Source organism: Schistocerca serialis, chromosome 12, assembly GCF_023864345.2.
Source record: "Schistocerca serialis cubense isolate TAMUIC-IGC-003099 chromosome 12, iqSchSeri2.2, whole genome shotgun sequence".
In the NCBI taxonomy this organism is placed as follows: Eukaryota; Metazoa; Arthropoda; class Insecta; order Orthoptera; family Acrididae; genus Schistocerca; species Schistocerca serialis.
Window position 1 is genome coordinate 2,332,960 of NC_064649.1, and position 19,793 is coordinate 2,352,752.

The 19,793-nt window shown below is 41.1% G+C and overlaps 2 protein-coding genes across 2 annotated transcripts in view; one reads left to right on the forward strand and one right to left on the reverse strand.

Moving 5' to 3' along the window:
• Window positions 1-15,315: 15,315 nt before the first annotated feature.
• LOC126428318 (protein D3-like) lies at window positions 15,316-16,541 on the reverse strand. Its single transcript, XM_050090251.1, has one exon. It carries the CDS (start codon window positions 16,491-16,493, stop codon window positions 15,903-15,905), a length of 591 nt encoding a protein of 196 aa, XP_049946208.1. The 5' UTR covers window positions 16,494-16,541; the 3' UTR covers window positions 15,316-15,902.
• Window positions 16,542-16,842: 301 nt separating this feature from the next.
• LOC126428076 (protein disulfide-isomerase A5) overlaps window positions 16,843-19,793 on the forward strand; it is a 139,998-nt gene continuing 137,047 nt past the window's right edge. Inside the window, exon 1 of the mRNA XM_050089965.1 lies at window positions 16,843-16,968. Within this exon, the coding sequence (XP_049945922.1) occupies window positions 16,921-16,968 (48 nt within the window). The 5' untranslated portion in view covers window positions 16,843-16,920. The remainder of the gene's footprint in view (window positions 16,969-19,793) is intronic.

Sequence of the window (19,793 nt, forward strand, 5' to 3'; positions counted from 1 at the left end):
AAAAAAATCGCAACAGCAAAAAATAATTAATGTAGGGTAATGAAACTTGGGGAATACATTAGTCTAGGTAACGCATTTAAGTGATTAACGTTCTGAGCTGACAAGTTAATGTAAGCGCGACGTAAGCCATTGCAAATCCGAAATTCTGGTACATTAACAACCGCTGTAGCAGCGACAATATCGAAATGAAGTACGCAAACGTGCACGAATTGTGTTTCACAGGTGCCGGATGTGAGTTTGTGGGATAGAGTTCCGAGCCAGTTGCACCTGATCGGTCAATACGGGGACGGTGAGTGGTGTTTGCCGATGACGCTGGAGTTGTGTGTTCCGTGTGTGGCCGACTGGAGACAGATGTGTCGGTTCGGCAGGCCGCGCCAACACGTCGACACTGTAGAGCACTCTTGGTTACGACAGCGGTGTACGGGCGAGCGTTAACTTGTTGGAAAACACCCCCTGGAATGGCAACACGACGGGTCGAATCACGTGACTGACGTGCAGATTTGCAGTCAGGGTGCGTGCGGTAACCGCAACAACGCCCCCGTGTTCTACCGAGTCGCACCCCACACCGTAACTGCAGGTGCAGGTCCAGTGCGCCTAGCACGCAGACGGTTCGCTTGCAGGCCCCGAACTGGTCTCCTTCTAACCAACACACGGCCATCACTGGCACCGAGGCAGAACCAGCTTTCGTCAGAAAATACGACCCAAGTCCACCCTGCCCTCCAATGGGCTCTCGGCTGGTACCACCCGAGTCGCAAATGGCGGTTGTTTGAGGTCACGGGAATGCACGCTATAGGGCGTCTGGCTCAGAGCTCGTCTTGTATTGTCTGCCATCGCAGTCTGTCGGGCATCCACGTAACGCCGTCGTGCCGACTAAACGATTCGCTGACGAAACGCCCCGCTCTTCCTCGGTGTTCTCTACCTTTTCGATTAATCCTACCTGCTAAATCTCACAACAACGAACAATACTCGAGAATCGCTTGCGCTAACGTTTTGTAAACCATTTCTTTCCTGGATGGCTTACATTTCCTCGAGATCCTGCCAGCGAAACGTAGTCTGTCATCTACTTATCCTACAGCTAGTTTTACGTCCTCATTCCACTTTAGGTGGCCAACGGCCTCGCCGGAACGGTAACACCGGTTCCCGTCAGATCACCGATGTTAAGCGCTGTCGGGTTGGGCTGGCACTCGGACGGGTGTCTAGCCGCTCTGCCGACTGCTGTCGCCGAGTGAGGAGCACTCGGCCCTCGAGAGGCAAACTGAGGAGCTACTCGACTGAGAAGTGGCCGCTCCGGTCTCGTAAACTGGCGTACGGCCGGGAGAGCGGCGTGCTGACCACGTGCATCCAGTGATGCCTGGGTGGGCTGAGGATGACACGGCGGCGCATCGGAACCGTTGGGCCTCGGACGCCTGTTCAGTTCAGTTTAGTTTATTCCACTTTAGGTCGGTGTGGCCCCTCCGGCCGTGTTTACACTTCAGGGTCCGGTGCCGGGCACCGCCCCTCTGCAGGCCTTCCTGTGGACAACGGCGTTGTCTGCGAGCGGCGTCGTGTAGCTTCCGACGTTCACCGCTAAATCATTTATACAGGCTGTTACAAAAAGGTACGGCCAAACTTTCAGGAAACATTCCTCACACACAAATAAAGAAAAGATGTTATGTGGACATGTGTCCGGAGACACTTAATTTCCGTGTTAGAGCTCATTTTAGTTTCGTTCTTCCACCTACGCTCAATGGAGCACGTTATCATGATTTCATACGGGATACCTGTGCTGCTAGAACATGTGCCTTTACAAGTACGACACAACATGTGGTTCGTGCACGATGGAGCTCCTGCACATTTCAGTCCAAGTGTTCGTACGCTTCTCGACAACAGATTCGGTGACCGACGGATTGGTAGAGGCGGACCAATTCCGTGGCCTCCACGCTCTCCTGACCTCAACCCTCTTGACTTTCATTTATGGGGGCATTAGAAAGCTCTCGTCTACGCAACCCCGGTGCCAAATGTAGAGACTCTTCGTGCTCGTATTGTGGACGGCTGTGATACAATACGCCATTCTCCAGGGCTGCATCAGCGCATCAGGGATTCCGTGCGACGGAGGGTGGATGCATGTATCCTCGCTAACGGAGGACATTTTGAACACGCCGTGTGTTTCCATTCCATGATTAATATGATTTGAAGAGAAGTAATAAAATGAGCTCTAACATGGTAATTAAGCGTTTCCGGACACATGTCCACATAACATATTTTCTTTCTTTGTGTGTGAGGAATGTTTCCTGAAAGTTTGGCCGTACATTTTTGTAACACCCTGTATATTTGATGCAAACAGTCCTTACTATGTAACACTCCCTTGGGGTACACCCTAAATTGCATCTGTCGATTTCGTTCCATTTAGAGTGATACGTTCGCTTGTTTGATTGAGTTTTGTTTGGTCCTGTACGACTATATTATCCGCTTAGTCTAAGGACTAAAAGTGTCTAGTTTACGTATTACGATTTTTTAAAAAAATTGCCAAATAGTATACAGTAGTAATCATCTCAGTTGTGGGTCTGGATTCGCGATTTTCTGTCACAGAGATCACAGTTCGTAGCAACTGGCAGAATGTCGTCAGGTAAAACAGAAGTGATATCTGGCATTTCCCTGAGGATGTGTTGAACCGCCATCACTTACAGAGAAGGCTGCGGTGTGACGTCATGAAGAGCGAGCTCACCTCCCTGCTGTCGTCCCCAAGCGATTTTACACAATCTATTTGGTAAAAAGAATTGATTTCCATTTTGCTTGTACATTTATGTGTCAACTTCTCGGTGAAGCGTCCATCATTTCATTAGCGCTCATAGTTATCGTGATATTTCACATACAAGTAACAGATTCCATAACGTTGCAATGAAAAATAATGGTTGCTATGAATTTGCGTTTGGTGGATATTAGACCATATGTTGCTAAGTATGAAATGTAGCTAACATTTTGAATTTTTCTATAAACTTAGGAGAGACTCAAAATCTGCCTCTGGTCTCAAGAAAAGAAATTTAGTGTCTTTCATCCTAGGAAATTTTCACTAGCTGCTTATGAGTCTTAAAAAACTGCAGTACAGATTTGGAAAAATAAAATGAAAACTGTAGTTTCCGCTGTATGGCTATAGACAAAGTTCCATATGTTAAACAGACGGAAAAGTACTCAGTACTCTGCTCCTTACATGCTATCATTTGCCAAAATCTCGTTTCGATATCTCCAACAGTTAACGAAATATCATTTTATGAATATCTCATACCTGTGCGCATGCGTTCGAAAGTAAACGTGCTACGTAAAATCCTATTTCTCGAGACTGTAGACATACCGGGTGGTTATAATTAAACATTCCCTATTTAACATGTTATAATACGGAAATTAATTATTGTACGGGTACCAAACTTGGTAGCATTAATGTCAAGGACATGGAGAAGAGATTTAATGTCGAATTAATTCAATTGAAACACTTTTGACGTGTTGCTGCGGTCAGTCGTACCATTCCACACCGGTACCATTACTTCTACAAAAGGGTCTCGATATGGCGCCCACCAGTGTCCAGAAGAGTCTGAAAGCGCAGGACTGCATTCTGCACATCGGAACGAAGCAGGTCCGTAGGTATGCTGGCTACGTCTCTTGATGTGCTGCACTTCAGATCAGCACATGTGGGAATGTTCCCCTGGTAAAGCCCGTCCCTCAGGTAGCGCCACAACCAGAAACCACAGGGAGTGCGAGCAGGTGATCGTGCCGGCCAAGCATCTGCAAACGATCGGCTGACAGTTCGATCGTTTCCAAATGTGTTTTGGAGAAGCAGGTGAACTTCACGGACGTCGGACCCCATCGTGCACGAAAACTGTCGAGTTCGATGCTTCTCTCTCCTGTAGGGCGGGTGTGACATGCCGGCCAACCGTATCGCAGTAACGCTGGTCAGTTACGCTGCACGTCTTTGATCATCGAGCGCCAACTCGTTCAAAAAGGAATGGACCAATGATGAACATAGCCGTGAAGCCACACCGTACGGTGACACGTTCGTCATACTGAGGAACTTCGTACACAGTCACTGGAGGTGAAGATACCTACACTCGGCAGTTCTGTGTGTTCGCCTCACCCGTCAGAGGATATAATGAGTTTCGTCTGTCCGTAGGACGGTCTGAGGCCAGTCCTCGTAAACTCAGTCCTTGTGAGAAGGTGAAGAGGGAAGTCAACACGTCGTTGTGCGTCCTGTGGTGCAAGTTACTGTACCGTACGGATTTTGTACGAATAACGTTTGAGAATGGCTCGAAGCACCTTCTGGACAGAGGACACGGGATCGTGACACAGCACGCGCACTGCTCGACGATCGGGAATTGCGCGCAGCGTCGTCTGCCGTAGCGACAGCGATTTCATCGATCACTTGAGGTCCGAGCGGTCGTCGGCCTCTTCTCCGGTCGATTCGAACTTCTTCAGCTCTGCACGACAGGTGGAGGAGGAGGACCCTTCCGTAATCCTTTCAGCCGGCGATATCCTCAAAGTGCAGCTGCAGCATTACTGTTGTTTAGATGACAGAGCTTCACCAGTAATGCCCTGCTCCTGTTGCCGAGGCTCGTGTTGACACCCCAACAAGTTCACTGCGACTGGTCGAGTGCGTGTGACACTAGGAACCACGATGACCGACTACGGCACCTGGTGGCCACAGCTGGAACTGGATGGAGGTGGAAGTCGTGCACCCCACACTCTGGACATCGGTGCTACCGAGTTTGGTACTGGTACGGCAATTAGTTTCCGTGTTGTAATGTGTGAAGTAGGGATAGTTTAATTATAACCACTGGGTATATTGACCCTCGCCTAAGTTTAAAGAAAAATTCAAAATGTTATCTACGTTTCATACACAGCAACATAAGGTCTAATATGCACCAAACGCAAATACGTAGCGACCCTGTTTTTCATTGCAACGTTTTCGAATACGTTACTTATATGTGAAATATCACGGTAACTAAGACCACTAACGAAACGATGGGAACTTCACCTTTAAGCTGAAATATGAAACTACAAGTAAAAATCAATTTTTTTTTTTTACCGAAAAGATTTTGTAAGATCGCTTGAGAAACATAGCTGGCCGTGCGTCTCGATTCTGTGGGCGCAGCACGCAGTCCCACTCTGCGTGACGTCACACTGAGCGCAACGCCAGCGGTGATGGCGGGGGTCGTACGGCCTTCGCCGTTCCTAGTCTTCTCAGCAGCGCTCTTAGATTCTTTGCAGGTGATGCCTTCATTTTCCGTGTTGTAAAGTGACCAGAAAATCAAAACCAATTGCATAATGATTTGGACAAGATATCTGTATGGCTCGAAAATTGGCGGTTGACACTAAGTAATGAAAAATGTGAAGTTCTCCATGTGAATAGTACTATAACCAATCCGCTAAATTTAGGCTACACTATAAATCACGCAAATCTAAAGCCTGTCAATTCAACTAAATTCTTAGGAGCTACAATCGTAACTTAATTTGGAACAACCATATAGATAATGTTATCGGGACAGCCAACCAAATGCCGCACTTCATTGGTAGAGCACTTACAAAATGAAGCACACCTACTGAAGAGATTGCCTACACTACGCTTGTCCGCCTTCTTCTGCGCAGTATGGGATTCGTATCAGACAGGATTGATAGAAGACATCGAAGAAATCCAAAGAAGGGCGGCTCATTTTGTGTAACTGCGAACTGCGGAAGAGTGAGTCACGAATCTAATAGACGAGGCGTGTTGGCAATCGTTAAAACGACTTTTTAGTTCCGACGAGATCGTTTCAAGAAATTCCGATCACCAACTTTTTCCTCCGAACGCGAAATTGTTGTCCACCCCAGACGTAGGCAGAAATGACCATCGTAATAAAACAAGGCTACCCGTTCACAGAACGACTGAAAAGGAATGCAACAGATAGGCGATCTGCATCGGCAATTGGTTGCCGCCTAGCTGGCAGCGTTGTTCCGAACACGACACAACTCTAAAGCGCAGTTGCCGAGTGCGAGCTTAAAGTAGACGGGAGGCCCAAAGGTACCGACCGACCGCCGTGTCATCCTCAATGGTAAGCTAATGCCACATTAGGCGATTTTCTCCCTTCGGTAATAATCACGGCTGAAATAGTCGCCAAGGGTGTCACACTTGCAAACGATTATAATCGCGGCGGACGAAGTCGCGCCGAAGAAACTGGGTGACGCACTAGCGACAAAAATCGGTGGCTTCTGCAGTTGTGTTGCAACAAGCCACGAGAGATACCGTCCATGATGACCTGTCATCAGAGATGAAATATTTAGCTGCAGTAGCATTATAGTAGTTCGACGTCGCAGGAGGCGTAACCGCCAACGAAAATGGTGGATTCATCCAATTATTATGAACCGTCAAAGTGAAGGAAACTTTGTGTTGTTATACAAGAAACTTAGGAGTTATCGGGAGAAATTCTTTGATTACTACCGCATGTCCGTAGCATCTTCCGACTTACTGCTCTCGAATATAGAAACTAACTTACAAAAGGAGGATACCAAATTACCTGACTGTGTTGATACGGAAGAAAAACTTGCAGTAACATTGAGGTGCGTTTTTTAACTAATGGACATGAACATACACTTGACATAACGTTAACACAAACTAGATTACAAAGAAAGAGTTTACAAGTTCATGTCAGCTGCCTAATCGCCGGCCCATGTGGCCGAGCGGTTCTAGGCGCTTCAGTCCGGAACCGCGCTGCTACTACGGTAGCAGGTTCGAATCCTGCCTCGGGCATGGATGTGTGTGATGTCCTTAGGCTAGTTAGGTTAAGGTAGTTCTAAGTCTATGGGATTGCTGGCCTCAGACGAGAAGTCCCATAGTGCTTAGAGCCATTTGAACCATTTTGAGCTGTCTAATCGCTTGTAATATTCTTCAAATGGCAAGATCGAGTCTTCATCCGACAGTCCAGTAACTGGCGAAAAATAAGTGAATGGGCTCTCAGGTGTGCTTGTAGATGTCGACGTACCTGACGACTCTCTGCAGTCCTTCGGCTGTAAGATTTTACTAACTGTAATGTTTTTATTTGAAAGTCTAGTTTATCGTCGGCAGTCATTTCTTTTAAGCAATGCAAAAGATATGCAAAAACAACTCATCGGTATCCTTTTCTGGTACGGCACAAGTTGAACGGTGTGTTAAAACTCTTTTATCAACTCAGTTTCAAATAGGCCCCGAAGTTTCCTTTTATTTGCTCTAGCAGAGGACGGCTTAGCAGCAGTGTTAGGTGGCGGTGCACTGTATTAAAGGTGCTTTTCCGTTTCGTCATCTTCAAGAACACAGGCATCATTCATATTTCCTGAGCTCCTGAAATTAAAAGAAACATCACTGCAAATCCCACATGCCACTTTGTACTGTGCAAATTGTGTGATGAGATAAGCAGATAGTAAGTCGGTACTGAGTAGGTAATTAACTACCATATTCATTAGAAATACATTTAAATGTTACAAAATTGCAGAAGAAAGCTTTTACTTACTGCCTCAGTTCCATGGCTTCTTGCAGGAAAGACATCTGTCTATAGTAGATTTTTTTTTTTTTTTTAGTCGTTGCGCTGCCACTCTTTATTTTTTTTTTTTGTAATTCTTACAGGCTGCGACTGTATGCATCACGCATATTTTTCCACCGTTTTTGTACGTCTTTCCTTGACGGAACGTAAAAATAATTATTCTTACACCTGCTAATGAAAATTAATTAATTTCCATCAACCTGATATTGTGTTTTATACTCTATTTATTTATAACAGGTGTCTTGGAATGGGATGCTCCATGAAGTCCCTGCACTTTGAGTTTTTACTAGGACGCTCAACTATTGCATCTATAATTGAAGATACATCCAGAGAAATTTGGAACTGCTTACAACCAATGCCAAGGAAAAATGACTTATAAGAAATAGCTCTGAAATTTGAGAAAACCACAAATTTTCCTCACTGTAAGTACGTGCGGTTGGTGAAGCCCTGAAATAGTGGAAGTGAATTTTTTTGCCATACACAGTATCATTCCGTAGTGCTTATGGCAGTTGCAGATAGTAGCTATTGCTTCTGATACGTTGATATAGGAGGTTATGGACACGAACTAACTTCCGAAGAGCACTTATATTGGAAGGTTACCTTTATCAGACGCCAAACCTTTGACTAATGAACCAAACAATGAAAATGTACCTTTCGTATTTATAAGTGACGAATGTTTTGCTCTTGAAAAACTCTTAATGCGGCCTTTTGCAAGAAAATCACTCACATTCTCGAGGAGAGTGTTCAATTATAGGCTGAGTAGAGTAAGGCGTGTAGTAGAATGTTCGTTTGGGGTCCTTGCTTACAAACGGCGAATTTTCCACAGGGCCATATTGGCTGAAAGTATTACAAAAACCTGTTGCGTTCTGCATAACTTTGTGTGGAAGCATGATGGGTATCGGTTTGAAGGTACTTTAACCTGTTCTCTGGAATCTATGGAAAACGTAGGACTATTGAGGATGTCATTGTTTTCATAAGCTGTACTTAGTTGTATTAATAGTTCGTACATTTCATGTTCACATTGTCATGTTACACTATTTGGTTTATCCGGCCGCGGTGGCCGTGCGGTTCTAGGCGTTGCGGTCCGGAACCGCGGTACTGCTACGGTCGCAGGTTCGAATCCTGCCTCGGCCATGGATGTGTGTGATGTCCTCAGGTTAGTTAGGTTTAAGTAGTTCTAAGTTCTAGGGGACTTATGGCCTAAGATGTTAAGTCCCATAGTGCTCAGAGCCATTTGAACCATTTGGTTCATGACTTAAGTACATAATGCTACGAGTGCACTCACAAGAATACCGTTCTTTCAAACAACCCTTTGTAGTTTCCCTTTCAACTTTTGAAATAACTTCTTCCATGAAACCTTAAGTTCTCGATTTTTTTTCAACTGTGTCCTCATAACTGTTACTTTTTTACTTTAGGTAATTTGGATTGCGATATTAGTAAGAAATATTTGTACAAATTCAACTTTTTTCAAATATTGAAAACAGTCTGAAAATACCTCTAAAAACATTAAATTAAATAAGGCAAAGTTTCAACACAATTAATTAAATTGTTTTTGCGCAACAAGTTTGTATGCAAGTCAAATTATTAGAGGGAGAAGGAAAAATAGAAATTACTTTTTTAGTCTAGGCGAAAGTTACGCCGATTCCTATGAAACTTCGCGTGGACCTATATACAAGTACGTACGTGTATCATCTTACGAATTGCATTTTGTGCATCCAGTGATAACGAGTTCCACTTCTCAGCCCCAACAACATCTGCACACACCTTCTTCCATGCTTCTGTTTTCAGCAGACGATCTTTATAATCTTGCGATTTTATGTTGTAGAGACGGGGATATTCCTCCAACTCAGTTATTCTCAGTTCACTGTCCAAATGATCCATTGGAACGACGAAACAGAAGTGCGTGCAGTATCCATGTGGCTGCTGCGCGACTGGTGATAACAACAGTCTGTCGTGTGGCAGGGATGCCGAAGATTATTGCCGCGCCGAAAATAGGCCCGGGCCCATTCAGCTGCGACAGTCCCGCGCGGAAACTTAAGGGAGCGACAATTACAGCCCAATGTGCCACCTTCCGTTTGCAATAAGGAGTTTCATTTACGGCGCGACAAAAATCGTTGACCTTCCCTGGAGCAAATCGCCTAGTGTGGCATTTGGATGCGGATGTGGAAGGGCTTTTCGGGCTGTTGTCAGCTGCTTCTCAACCGAGTAACTCCCCAACTGGCCTCACGAGGGCTGCGTGCAGCCCGCCCGGCGGTCACCCAGCCTAGCTCGACAGCGCTAACTTCGCTGATACGAAGCGACCCGGTTTTTGCCACTGCAGCAGGGCCGTTGGTGGCAAACCCGATGAGTGCTATTAACAGACAGCTTCGGCCAAATCAAATTGAGATATGCTAGGGGTGATAAAGTGCTGACCACACTAGCGGCTTTGAAACCTAAACATGCTCTGTCACAAAGTTTCAGAGAACAAGACCGTTTGTGGCCTCGATGGAACTTTAGCCACGTATTTTTGCTCCCACAGATGATGATTTAACGCAGACTATAGATGACCAGTGGACTCGTCTGCCCCTGGTTTTCAATTGACTCGCAGACTAACTGCCTGCTAACTCCGAAGTTGTGCGTTCAGTTAATGACCCAACAATTAGAAATTTCAGGGAAAATCTTCAGCAGTTAGACTGGGATGAGGTCTACGAGGAACCCAATGCTAATTTAAAATATAACTTATTTCATGATACACTTGTAAGAGAATTTGAAAACTGTTTCCCCAAGAAAGTAGTTAAATCTAATTATAAGAAACCATGCAAAAAACCTTGGCTTACTAAACGAATAAAAATATCTTGTAACCACAAAAGCGAACTGTGTCTAACAACAAGAAAGGGTAATGACCCAGAAACAGCCAAATATTATCAAAATGACTGTGCTACATTAAGAAAGGTTATTAAAAAGTCCAGAAGCTTGTGCATCATGTCTGAGATTAATACCTCTGATAACAAAATCAAAACAATTTGGAATATTATTACAAGGGAGACACGGCAACCGAGAGTGCAGGATGACGGCATTACCATCAGAGCGAATGGAAACTTGACAAACGACAAGCCGGAAGTCGATAACATTTTAATAATCATTTTTTAAATGTTGTACAGAAAATAGGATCTAAATGTTCATTAAAAGCAGCAAGACAGTTAATGGAAGAGGCCTTACCCACGCAATTTGACACAATTGAAATTCCACCCACCTCTCCTTCAGAAATTAGGAAGATAATAAACTCTATCACGAATAAAAGCTCACTTGGAATTGATGGCATTTCCAGCAGGAGAATAAAAGCTTGTTCCCAAGAGATAAGTGGGATTCTTAGCCACGTATGTAACAGCTCTCTCAAGCAGGGTATTTTCCCAGATAGACTGACGTATGCCACTGTTAAACCAATGCATAAAAAAGGGGATACGTCTGATGTCAACAACTACCACCCAATCTCTCTTCTGACTGCCTTACCCAACTTCTTGAAAAAGTAATGTATTGTAGAGTAGCTTCACACCTTTGAAAAATAAAGTTTTAACATAATGTCAGTTTGGTTTCCAGAATGGAAAATGCTATATATACTTTCACTAATGAAATATTAAATGCTCTGAGTAGTCAGAAGTCACCCGTTGGGATATTTTGTGATCTCTCAAAGGCTGTTGATTATGTAAATCGTGGAATACTTCTAGATAAGCTCAAGTAGTATGGTATGAATGGGACAGCGCTCAAATGGTTTAAATCATACCTAACTGGAAGAGTGCAGAAAGTTGAAATAAGCAGTTTACATAATAATGCAAAAAATTGGTAATTTCTCAAACTGGGGAACAATCAAGAATGAGGTGCCACAAGGTTCGGTCGTGGGTCCTCTGCCGTTCTTAATACATATTAATGACTTGCTATTCTGTATTCACGAAGATGCAAAGCTGGTACTTTTTGCCGATGATACAAATGTATCTATCACACCCAACAGACAAGAATTAACTGGTGAAATTGTAAATGATCATTTTTTGAAAATCATTAAGTGGTTCTCTGCAAATGAGCTCTCATTAAAGTTTGACAAAACACAGTACATGCGGTTCCACACAGTAAATGGAATTACACCGTTAATAAATATAGACTTCGATCAGAAATCGGTAGCTAAGGTAGAATATGCAAAATACCTAGGTGTATGCATTGATGAGGGGTTGACCTGGAAAAAACACACGAGGATCTGCTGAAACGTTTGAGTTCAGCTACTTGTGCTATTAGGGTCATTGCAAATTTTAGCGATATACATCTCAATAAATTAGCTTACCACGCTTATTTTCATCCTCTGCTTTCTTATGGCATCATATTCTGGGGTAATTCATCATTGAGTAAAAGAGTGTTCATTGCACAAAAGCGTGTAATCAGAATTATTGCTGGAGCCCGTACAAGATCATCCTGCAGACACTTATTTAAAGAGCTAGGGATCTTCACTGTAGCCTCACAATATATATATTCACTTATGAAATTTGTTATTAACAATCCGAACGAATTCAAAAGTAATAGCAGTGTACATGGCTACAACACTAGGAGAACGGATGATCTTCACTACTCAACGTTAAATCTAACTTTGGTTCAGAAAGGGGTATATTATGCTGCCACAAAAGTCTTTGGTCACGTAACAGCGTCTGACAGATAGCCATATAGCATTTAAAAGGAAATAAAAGAATTTCTTAATGGCAACTCCTTCTACTCATTAGATGAATTTTTGGACATAGTAAGTGGGTAATTTCCCCAACCCCCACAAAAAAATTGAAAATATTATGTGTCATATAATTTTGTGTAATTACATTTTGTGTAGACATACATACATTTTGTATAAACACCGTTTATTAACCTGACACGTTCCACATCATTACGAAGTGTCGCATTTATGACCTATGGAACAAATACTAATCTAATCTACAAAAGGAGCAATCACCAGATATAATGTGGAATATATTAAATAATTAAGCTAAAGTATTCAAGCAATTGAGCTATTCTGCCATCTAAGTTTTGAGTTTAACTCATTTAAGTGCTGACTGTGAAAGATTTTTTTTCTGAGTTATGTAAATCGTTAAAGCTTATAAACTGGTTATTAACATGTAATCATGTTTTTTACGTTAACATTTTATGTTAAATTTCAGCCAAACCTGCTGAAAACCAAAATCAGAAACCAACTGCAAACCAACACACTAAATGATGGGACATTTCTTGCCTCCGAATGTATTACGAGGATCCAGAAAACGTCACTTGTCTAACTTTTCAACCAATACATGAAATGTACCAGAAAATGACTTAGGGTACTCTGTATAAAACGAAAAGACAAGAATAAGAAGAAGAAATGGACTACGAATTTGAATCAAAGGTACAAAATTTTGTTATATTTTTATTCTAGGTCTCTTGGAAGTCAAGTTGTGTAGCCACTACGTGTAGTCTATAATATACCACGAATACAGTATTATTCAGAACATACGAGAATGTTTGTTTACTGTTGTCGGTAATTTCATGAGAATGATGCGAGAACGCGCGCCCTGGTTATCACAACCATAATTATTACAACCAAAAACAAACTTCTACTGTTTCCGTGATATGGAGCTGATCGGCCAATTTACCATTAACACACTATAAATGTGATATGTCTTCGACCAGTTACAGGATGTGAAAAGTAATGTAAACGAACATCGCAATATGAAATCAGAGTTTGCAAGTTGCTGCCCATAAACACGGAACACACGTAATGAAGTTTGAAAAAAGTTTTAGCTGCCTAAAACTCACTAATGCAGACCTTTAACTACGCTTGTGCAGCAACAATGTCCTCTTTCAGACTGCGTTTTTTGTAGATAGTGTTATTTTCTGTGTTCCACAGCACTGGTCGTTGATGTACGCATCATACTTATGAAATTCATAGTTATCCCGTTTGCGCACTTCTACACTCCTGTCGATAACAAACAAGCCTTCACATGTTCGCGCGCCGTCTTCCGAACTAAAGCGAAATAATGCGGAAAAACAATCCTTTAGCCTCTCATTCCCTCCCCGCTGTGTTATTGGCCGTCCGAAAAATGTTACCCTACAAGTAAACTTCATTGTCAACCTTGCTGTGTTGTGTTGCTTTTCGTTGTCCGCTATTTAAGTCTCACCATTGTTTTTTCTTTTCTATTCACAGCATCTGTGCCATAGGTGAAAATTCTTGTGAAATGTGAAAGAAAACATCGAGACCTCGTTGTAAGCAAGACACAGATGAGAAAACCGATCACTAAGTTTCAACTGAATAAAATAAAGCGTTTATAGCGGCTAAATAACGCATTTCAATAGTTGCATGCACAATACCAACTTTAATAAAGTGTTTATCCACCCACTTGAGATCCATAGCCACACAAATGAAGAATTTGACCGTTATTATACAAGAAGTAGGGCCTACCAGCACGCTGAAAACGTGTGACCCTTTCACATTAGTAGAACAAACCATTCCCACAACGATGGCACAGTTGCATAACGACAATGTTTTTTTGAATTTGCATACTATTCTGCTCAGGAGTATAGAATCTAGTACGTCATAATGCAAAACCGACACCTGCTGCATTCCTGTCGTATGCGTTCTTCTTTTGCAGTGGCCTCAGGTCACAACACCTCAGCAAGGCATCTCTTCAACAGGAATACTGCTCGGCTATGCCATGCTGATGGCAACACTTTTGCAATTAAACATTAAAAAAACATGACTCCTGTAAAATAAATATTGTTTAAAACTAATTTGTCGTATGCATTATACATACATAACTTCAACACTGCGAGTTAAATCACAGTGATTTGTCACATTGTCTGTTGTACTCAAATGAATAACAAGGTCAGGGATGCCATTTAGCCAATCTGGATACCATTGTATTTGGTTATAGTCAAATATTTTAAACTCTTAATTGATAATCCGCTAAGCTTAGCTACTCTGGTTGCAGCATTCGCAACTGCTATTAAATTAATAGTGGAATATAAATCTAATTATTTCTGTACATCTCTCTCTCTCTCTACCTCTACAAGCAGGCACTATGTGTGTGTCTATGCATTTTAGATCATGTCCATTTTTCACTTATGTGGCAAATTTTCCGTTCACAATATTACTTCCAAAGTATATATCTGTGTATTATAATCAAATAAACACAAAATTCATGTAATAAGTAATTACACTAGTGTTTTATGTGGGAGACATACTAGGTTGCAGTGTGCATTAACTAAAAAGGAATGAAATTCTGAAGTGTAGCACAAACCATTTAGCATTGCCCATCTAGCTCTGGCAATCACATTGAAGCAAACACCTAAGGTAAAGTGCATAGAAAAGGTGGAACTACTTTAAATTTATGTTGGTGAAAAGCAATGCAAATCCAAATTAAACATTGCTGTCTGTGGTGAAGTAAACTAACAGACCAAAAGAGCTGACAAAATAATGTTGGACAGAGGTTGGAATGTTTTTGTTTGAAATCATTAAAATCATTATCACTTGTTTATAAATATGGTTAAAGCATGGGCAGACACCAAGCAGAAAAGTTACACACACACACACACACACACACACACACACACACACACACACACACACACACACACACACTACAGTAACATCCTGAAAGTAAGTTTAGATACGTATTAAACTCTTACGCAACAGTAAAGCCAACCATACACTACTTCAAATTTTGTGAAGTAGTCTTTCATTGATGAAGACAGAAATTACATAAAAATAGAGACTGGAAATGAAGAAAGTTTGTTTTAATTTTTTCATTTAATACTGATATTCATAGAATGAAATTTTTTTTAATCACCAGATCATAAAAAGGTACAAATAGTAGTAAATTATTACTATGAGCAAAATTTGGCAAAATAAAAATTATGTAGCACCATGTTACCCTATTTGTTAGGAAGTAATATTTAAAATACAATCACCATTATTAAATGGCACAAAAAGCTCAATGTTTTATCAATACTATAAACAATATAATCCATAAAGGGCACATAAAATTGGCTAGCACTACCCTAGGCTTCAAGCTAACAGAAGAAAGAAAACATTTAACTATAACCGTAACATACTAAAGGATTAGACTTTAAGAACAATATATAACTGATGGATCTGTAAGAAGAAAGGAAAGCATAGGAACTGGCACAATAACGAAATACTTTGATTTCTGTATCTTCGACAGCGACATTTTTTAGAAAAATTTGCGAAGTAATTATCTCACATGGCACAAAGTAAGCGTTAAATATCATTTAATCTGGAAATTAACAGTCTATTCTGACCAACAACAAAAAAATGAGATTCCAAGAATTAGACTAGCAAATGTCATGGATTTTTCGGTTAAGTAATTATTGTTGGAAGCGAGAAATTTAGCCGCTTAGCTGCCGTTGAATAACAGGTACATAATCATCATATTGTGCCTGATAATAATTTCCACCTACTGCTGGTTCTTCCATATTATATTTTTGTACAAATTTGTGAATGGAAAATCGGGGTCTGCCGATACGAGAGGTTCTGCTTGTAGGTTCTTCGTCGAAATCGAGCTTTCCTGGTTGTTTGAACACTAGAAATACATAGCGATGTAGACCAGTTCCACGCGGCGGCCCAGACCCAACATATTCTGCCAGTGTCTCCCCCTTGGCAATGTCGTTTCCTGGAATATTTACCACGAGCCAGTGAAGAAATTCCCGAAACTTTGGATCTTTTCTGCTCGGTGCATCTGGATCCGTCATCGCAAGAGTATAATAGGTATCTTTCTCCGCGTCCCACGTCACTGACGGCTGTTCTTTTACATCAGTAGGCGTCAACTGATTGCCGTTTTCTACAGCATGTTTTCCGTAGCGAACATTTAAAACCGATGATGGTTCTTGAGGAACAACATCCGGCACATAATCCAATGTGTCAGCAGAACACGAGACGCATAGAAATAGTGAAAGTGCACCAAATAGGACGCCCCTCATCTTCCCAGCTGTTGCTCAAAATTTACAACTCACAGACTATACGAACGTGTATTGATAGAACAATTCGTCGTCCGTAAATTCAGGGTGGCCAAATCTGAAACAAAATACGAAGTAGTGTAATAATTTTTCCCTGAGATAAGAGTGTATCTATTTATTCTATTACATTTCGTCACGACATATATTTTCCTCATATTTTAAAAATTGATTAGAGGAGTCAAAACACTCGATATTTCAGTGTGATGTAGTTCTGACTATGTTGGCAAAAGTGTGTAATAAGTAATAAAACATGTCTTTGCCATAGCGAGTGTTTTGAATAAGTTAGCGGCAACTGTTTACATACGTCACATCCGGTTGAAGTTGTCAAAGTAGAGTAGGCAATGTGTATATGACGCGTATAGTGAATTGAAAGTAAAGTAACTGTGCAATTATGAATCTAAATAGAAACGTCGTGTGTTTACTGTTGCTCTTTCTAGGAGTAAGTTTTAGCCATATTTGGTTATTATAATATTAGTCCTGTACGCGAAACTAGTTAACACCAGGACCAGCCGGCTTTAAGAAGCATGATGTACCAGGACCCCTGGCAACTTAATAAATATTCTTTGTTACGTAAGACTTTGAAATGAATTGCAAACAGTGTTCAGTCGTTTGATAAAATGTATTCATACGGATTACTAGCTGATCGTTCTTATCAAAGAACCCTTCTGCCCACGTTCTCTAGTTATGTCAGGGGAAACCTTGTCATGAAAGGTCTGTGTGTTAATTAGTAACGCGTTGAATTGATGCAAAAATTTTTTTTCTTAAGAACACCATCACATCGATGTTTCGTTACTCTAGAACGTTGCTTGCAACTTTTGAAGAGGGAAGGATATTTTAGCGTTCCGCGCATTCATTTCGCTACATCCGAACTATAAATAAACGAGAACAATATTACCGGAAACAGTTATAGTGTCTTAGCAAATAATTCTTTTGCGCGTTTACATAACGACAAAATACCTCCAGTTGCAGTGTGATTATTTATTCTTCCAGGGATCATCATACAGTGATACAGTATTTGCCATCATAATACTATGAAAATAAGTTTCTCCAAAATACATGTACACACTGAATGTGTAAGTATGATTTATGAGGCTAGATCATGCGATTGGCTGTGGCCTCTATGAGGGAATCATCGTAGCATTTACCTGAAATAGTTCAGAGAAACATTAGTCAGGATGCCCGGACAGAACAAACTCAATCGCACTGAATTTGAGATCAGTGTCTTAATAACTGCACTTTCTCATTCAGTTTGTTCCTATTGTACAATATTGTTAGATATGCAAACAATTTCCAGATAACTTATAATATAAAATATAGACTTGCTCTTCGTTAGTGCACACACCCAGGACACCCGCTGAACCATAAACATGCTGCTATACCCATTGCACAAACTCCAGTCAGTTTGGAAAACTGATTCCATGCCTGTGAACGTTCAACTATGCTCCAAGGATGTGTTCGTGTCCTACCCTCAGTCCACCTGAATAACTGAGTCAGCATCCCCCCATGATGAGTGAGATGTTGAACTCAGGAGAATGACTGCAGTGTAGATATTGTCATGGGATATTTTTATAAAAGTGTTACAGTGTGATCATGTAATGTGTATTTTAATGTGACAGAGCGCTATTGTTATCCAGTTTCACTATAACCACTAATCTGAGTCGTCTAAAGTTATCTATGGTTGTATAGTATAAATTACTTATGGATAACATTTTAACTACTTCTTTAAACAGATATATTTTAATAATCTTTTTCATCTTGTTGGACAATTCAGTATAAAGTTTTATTCCCTGATAGAAAGGGCGGTTTTGAATTTTTTCTGTTTCTCCACGGTAATTCCAAACTGGCTCTTGTTCTATAGCTACGTGTAGACCAATTAGTGAAACACTTAGGATTCTTTTCCCTGATATGCTCAACAGATTCGTAGATGTGCTCACATGGTGCAGTAATGATGTACCGTTTTTAACAGTTCTTTATAGTAAGCCAGGCAACTGCTTCTAGTTATTATTCTTACACACCTTTTCTGCAGTTTAAAAGTGATCCCCATGTTTTGGGTCTTTGACAACTAGGAAAGAATCCAATAGCTGAGAACTGAGTGTATGTGAGAATAATATGTCACAACAAGACATTAGCTGCCACAAACTGATGATAGAACCCAAGAGAAAAATATCCCCATAACTTTCTTTTTGCTAGTATCTTATTGTGTCATTCCATGCTAATTGGCAATCAGGATTGATCCCTCAAAATTTTGTGTTTGTTACAGTCTACAGATTTTCATCTGTACATAATGTGACAGAATTGTTATCCCTCTTTGTGCTAGAGCACACACTGTTTGTTTTCTTCATTTTCAATATAAATTTATTGCATACTGCACAACTGTAAACAGCCATAAGAGTTTCATTTGTCTCCTGTAATAGAGGTTATGGTATTTTATCAGTGAGTGTGATGCTGTTACCATCACAAAAGATAACTTTTTTCTGTGTCTTGTATTGTCTATAAAGTCTTTGATTTATATGGAAAACAGAATTGGGTTAATGTTATATATAGACCCCCCCCCCCCCCCCCTTGCATTTTTCAGTGTGGCACAGCTGTAAACATTAGCCTACACTACTAGTCAATTTGTTACCACAATCTTCATTTGCTTTCATATTTTTTGGGTTTTGCCAGCTCTCGAACAAATGCCAACCCTTTAACCTTAACTAGATCTCGAGGTGTTGGGGAATGGGGCTGTCCAATCTCGCGCCTTATCTGTGAATTGAACCCAAAACACTACCTTGAGGAACACCTGTGTTATTCATGTCTGTCACTTGCTGTACTAAAAAAATTGTCATCAGAAGATATGTGAACTAACTCTCCCTTTTGCACCCTGCTTTCAAGGTAACATTGGAACCACTATTCCTCTTAGCCTACATCGAATGGTAGCTTGATTAGTAGTATCAGCATCATAAGCTGTAAACAAGGCTAAGAATATGCACGTAACACAGTCATCCTTGCCATGAGCTTAAAGTATCATTGTTGTGAACTCTATAAAGGCAGGTAGTAAGCCGAACTGTACATTTTTAAGAATGTTGTATTTATTCGTGTAACTCATTAGTCTAGTGTTCGTGATTGATTCAATTGTCTTTAATTAGTAAGGACTCCTTGGGTGTGCTTTAGGTACAGTACTCTAGGTAAATAACTGAACTAAAGGACTCATTTATTAATGGGGCTTGTATGCTTTTTGTGCATACCTTCAGAACAGAGACTGGAATGTTATCTGTGTAGTGC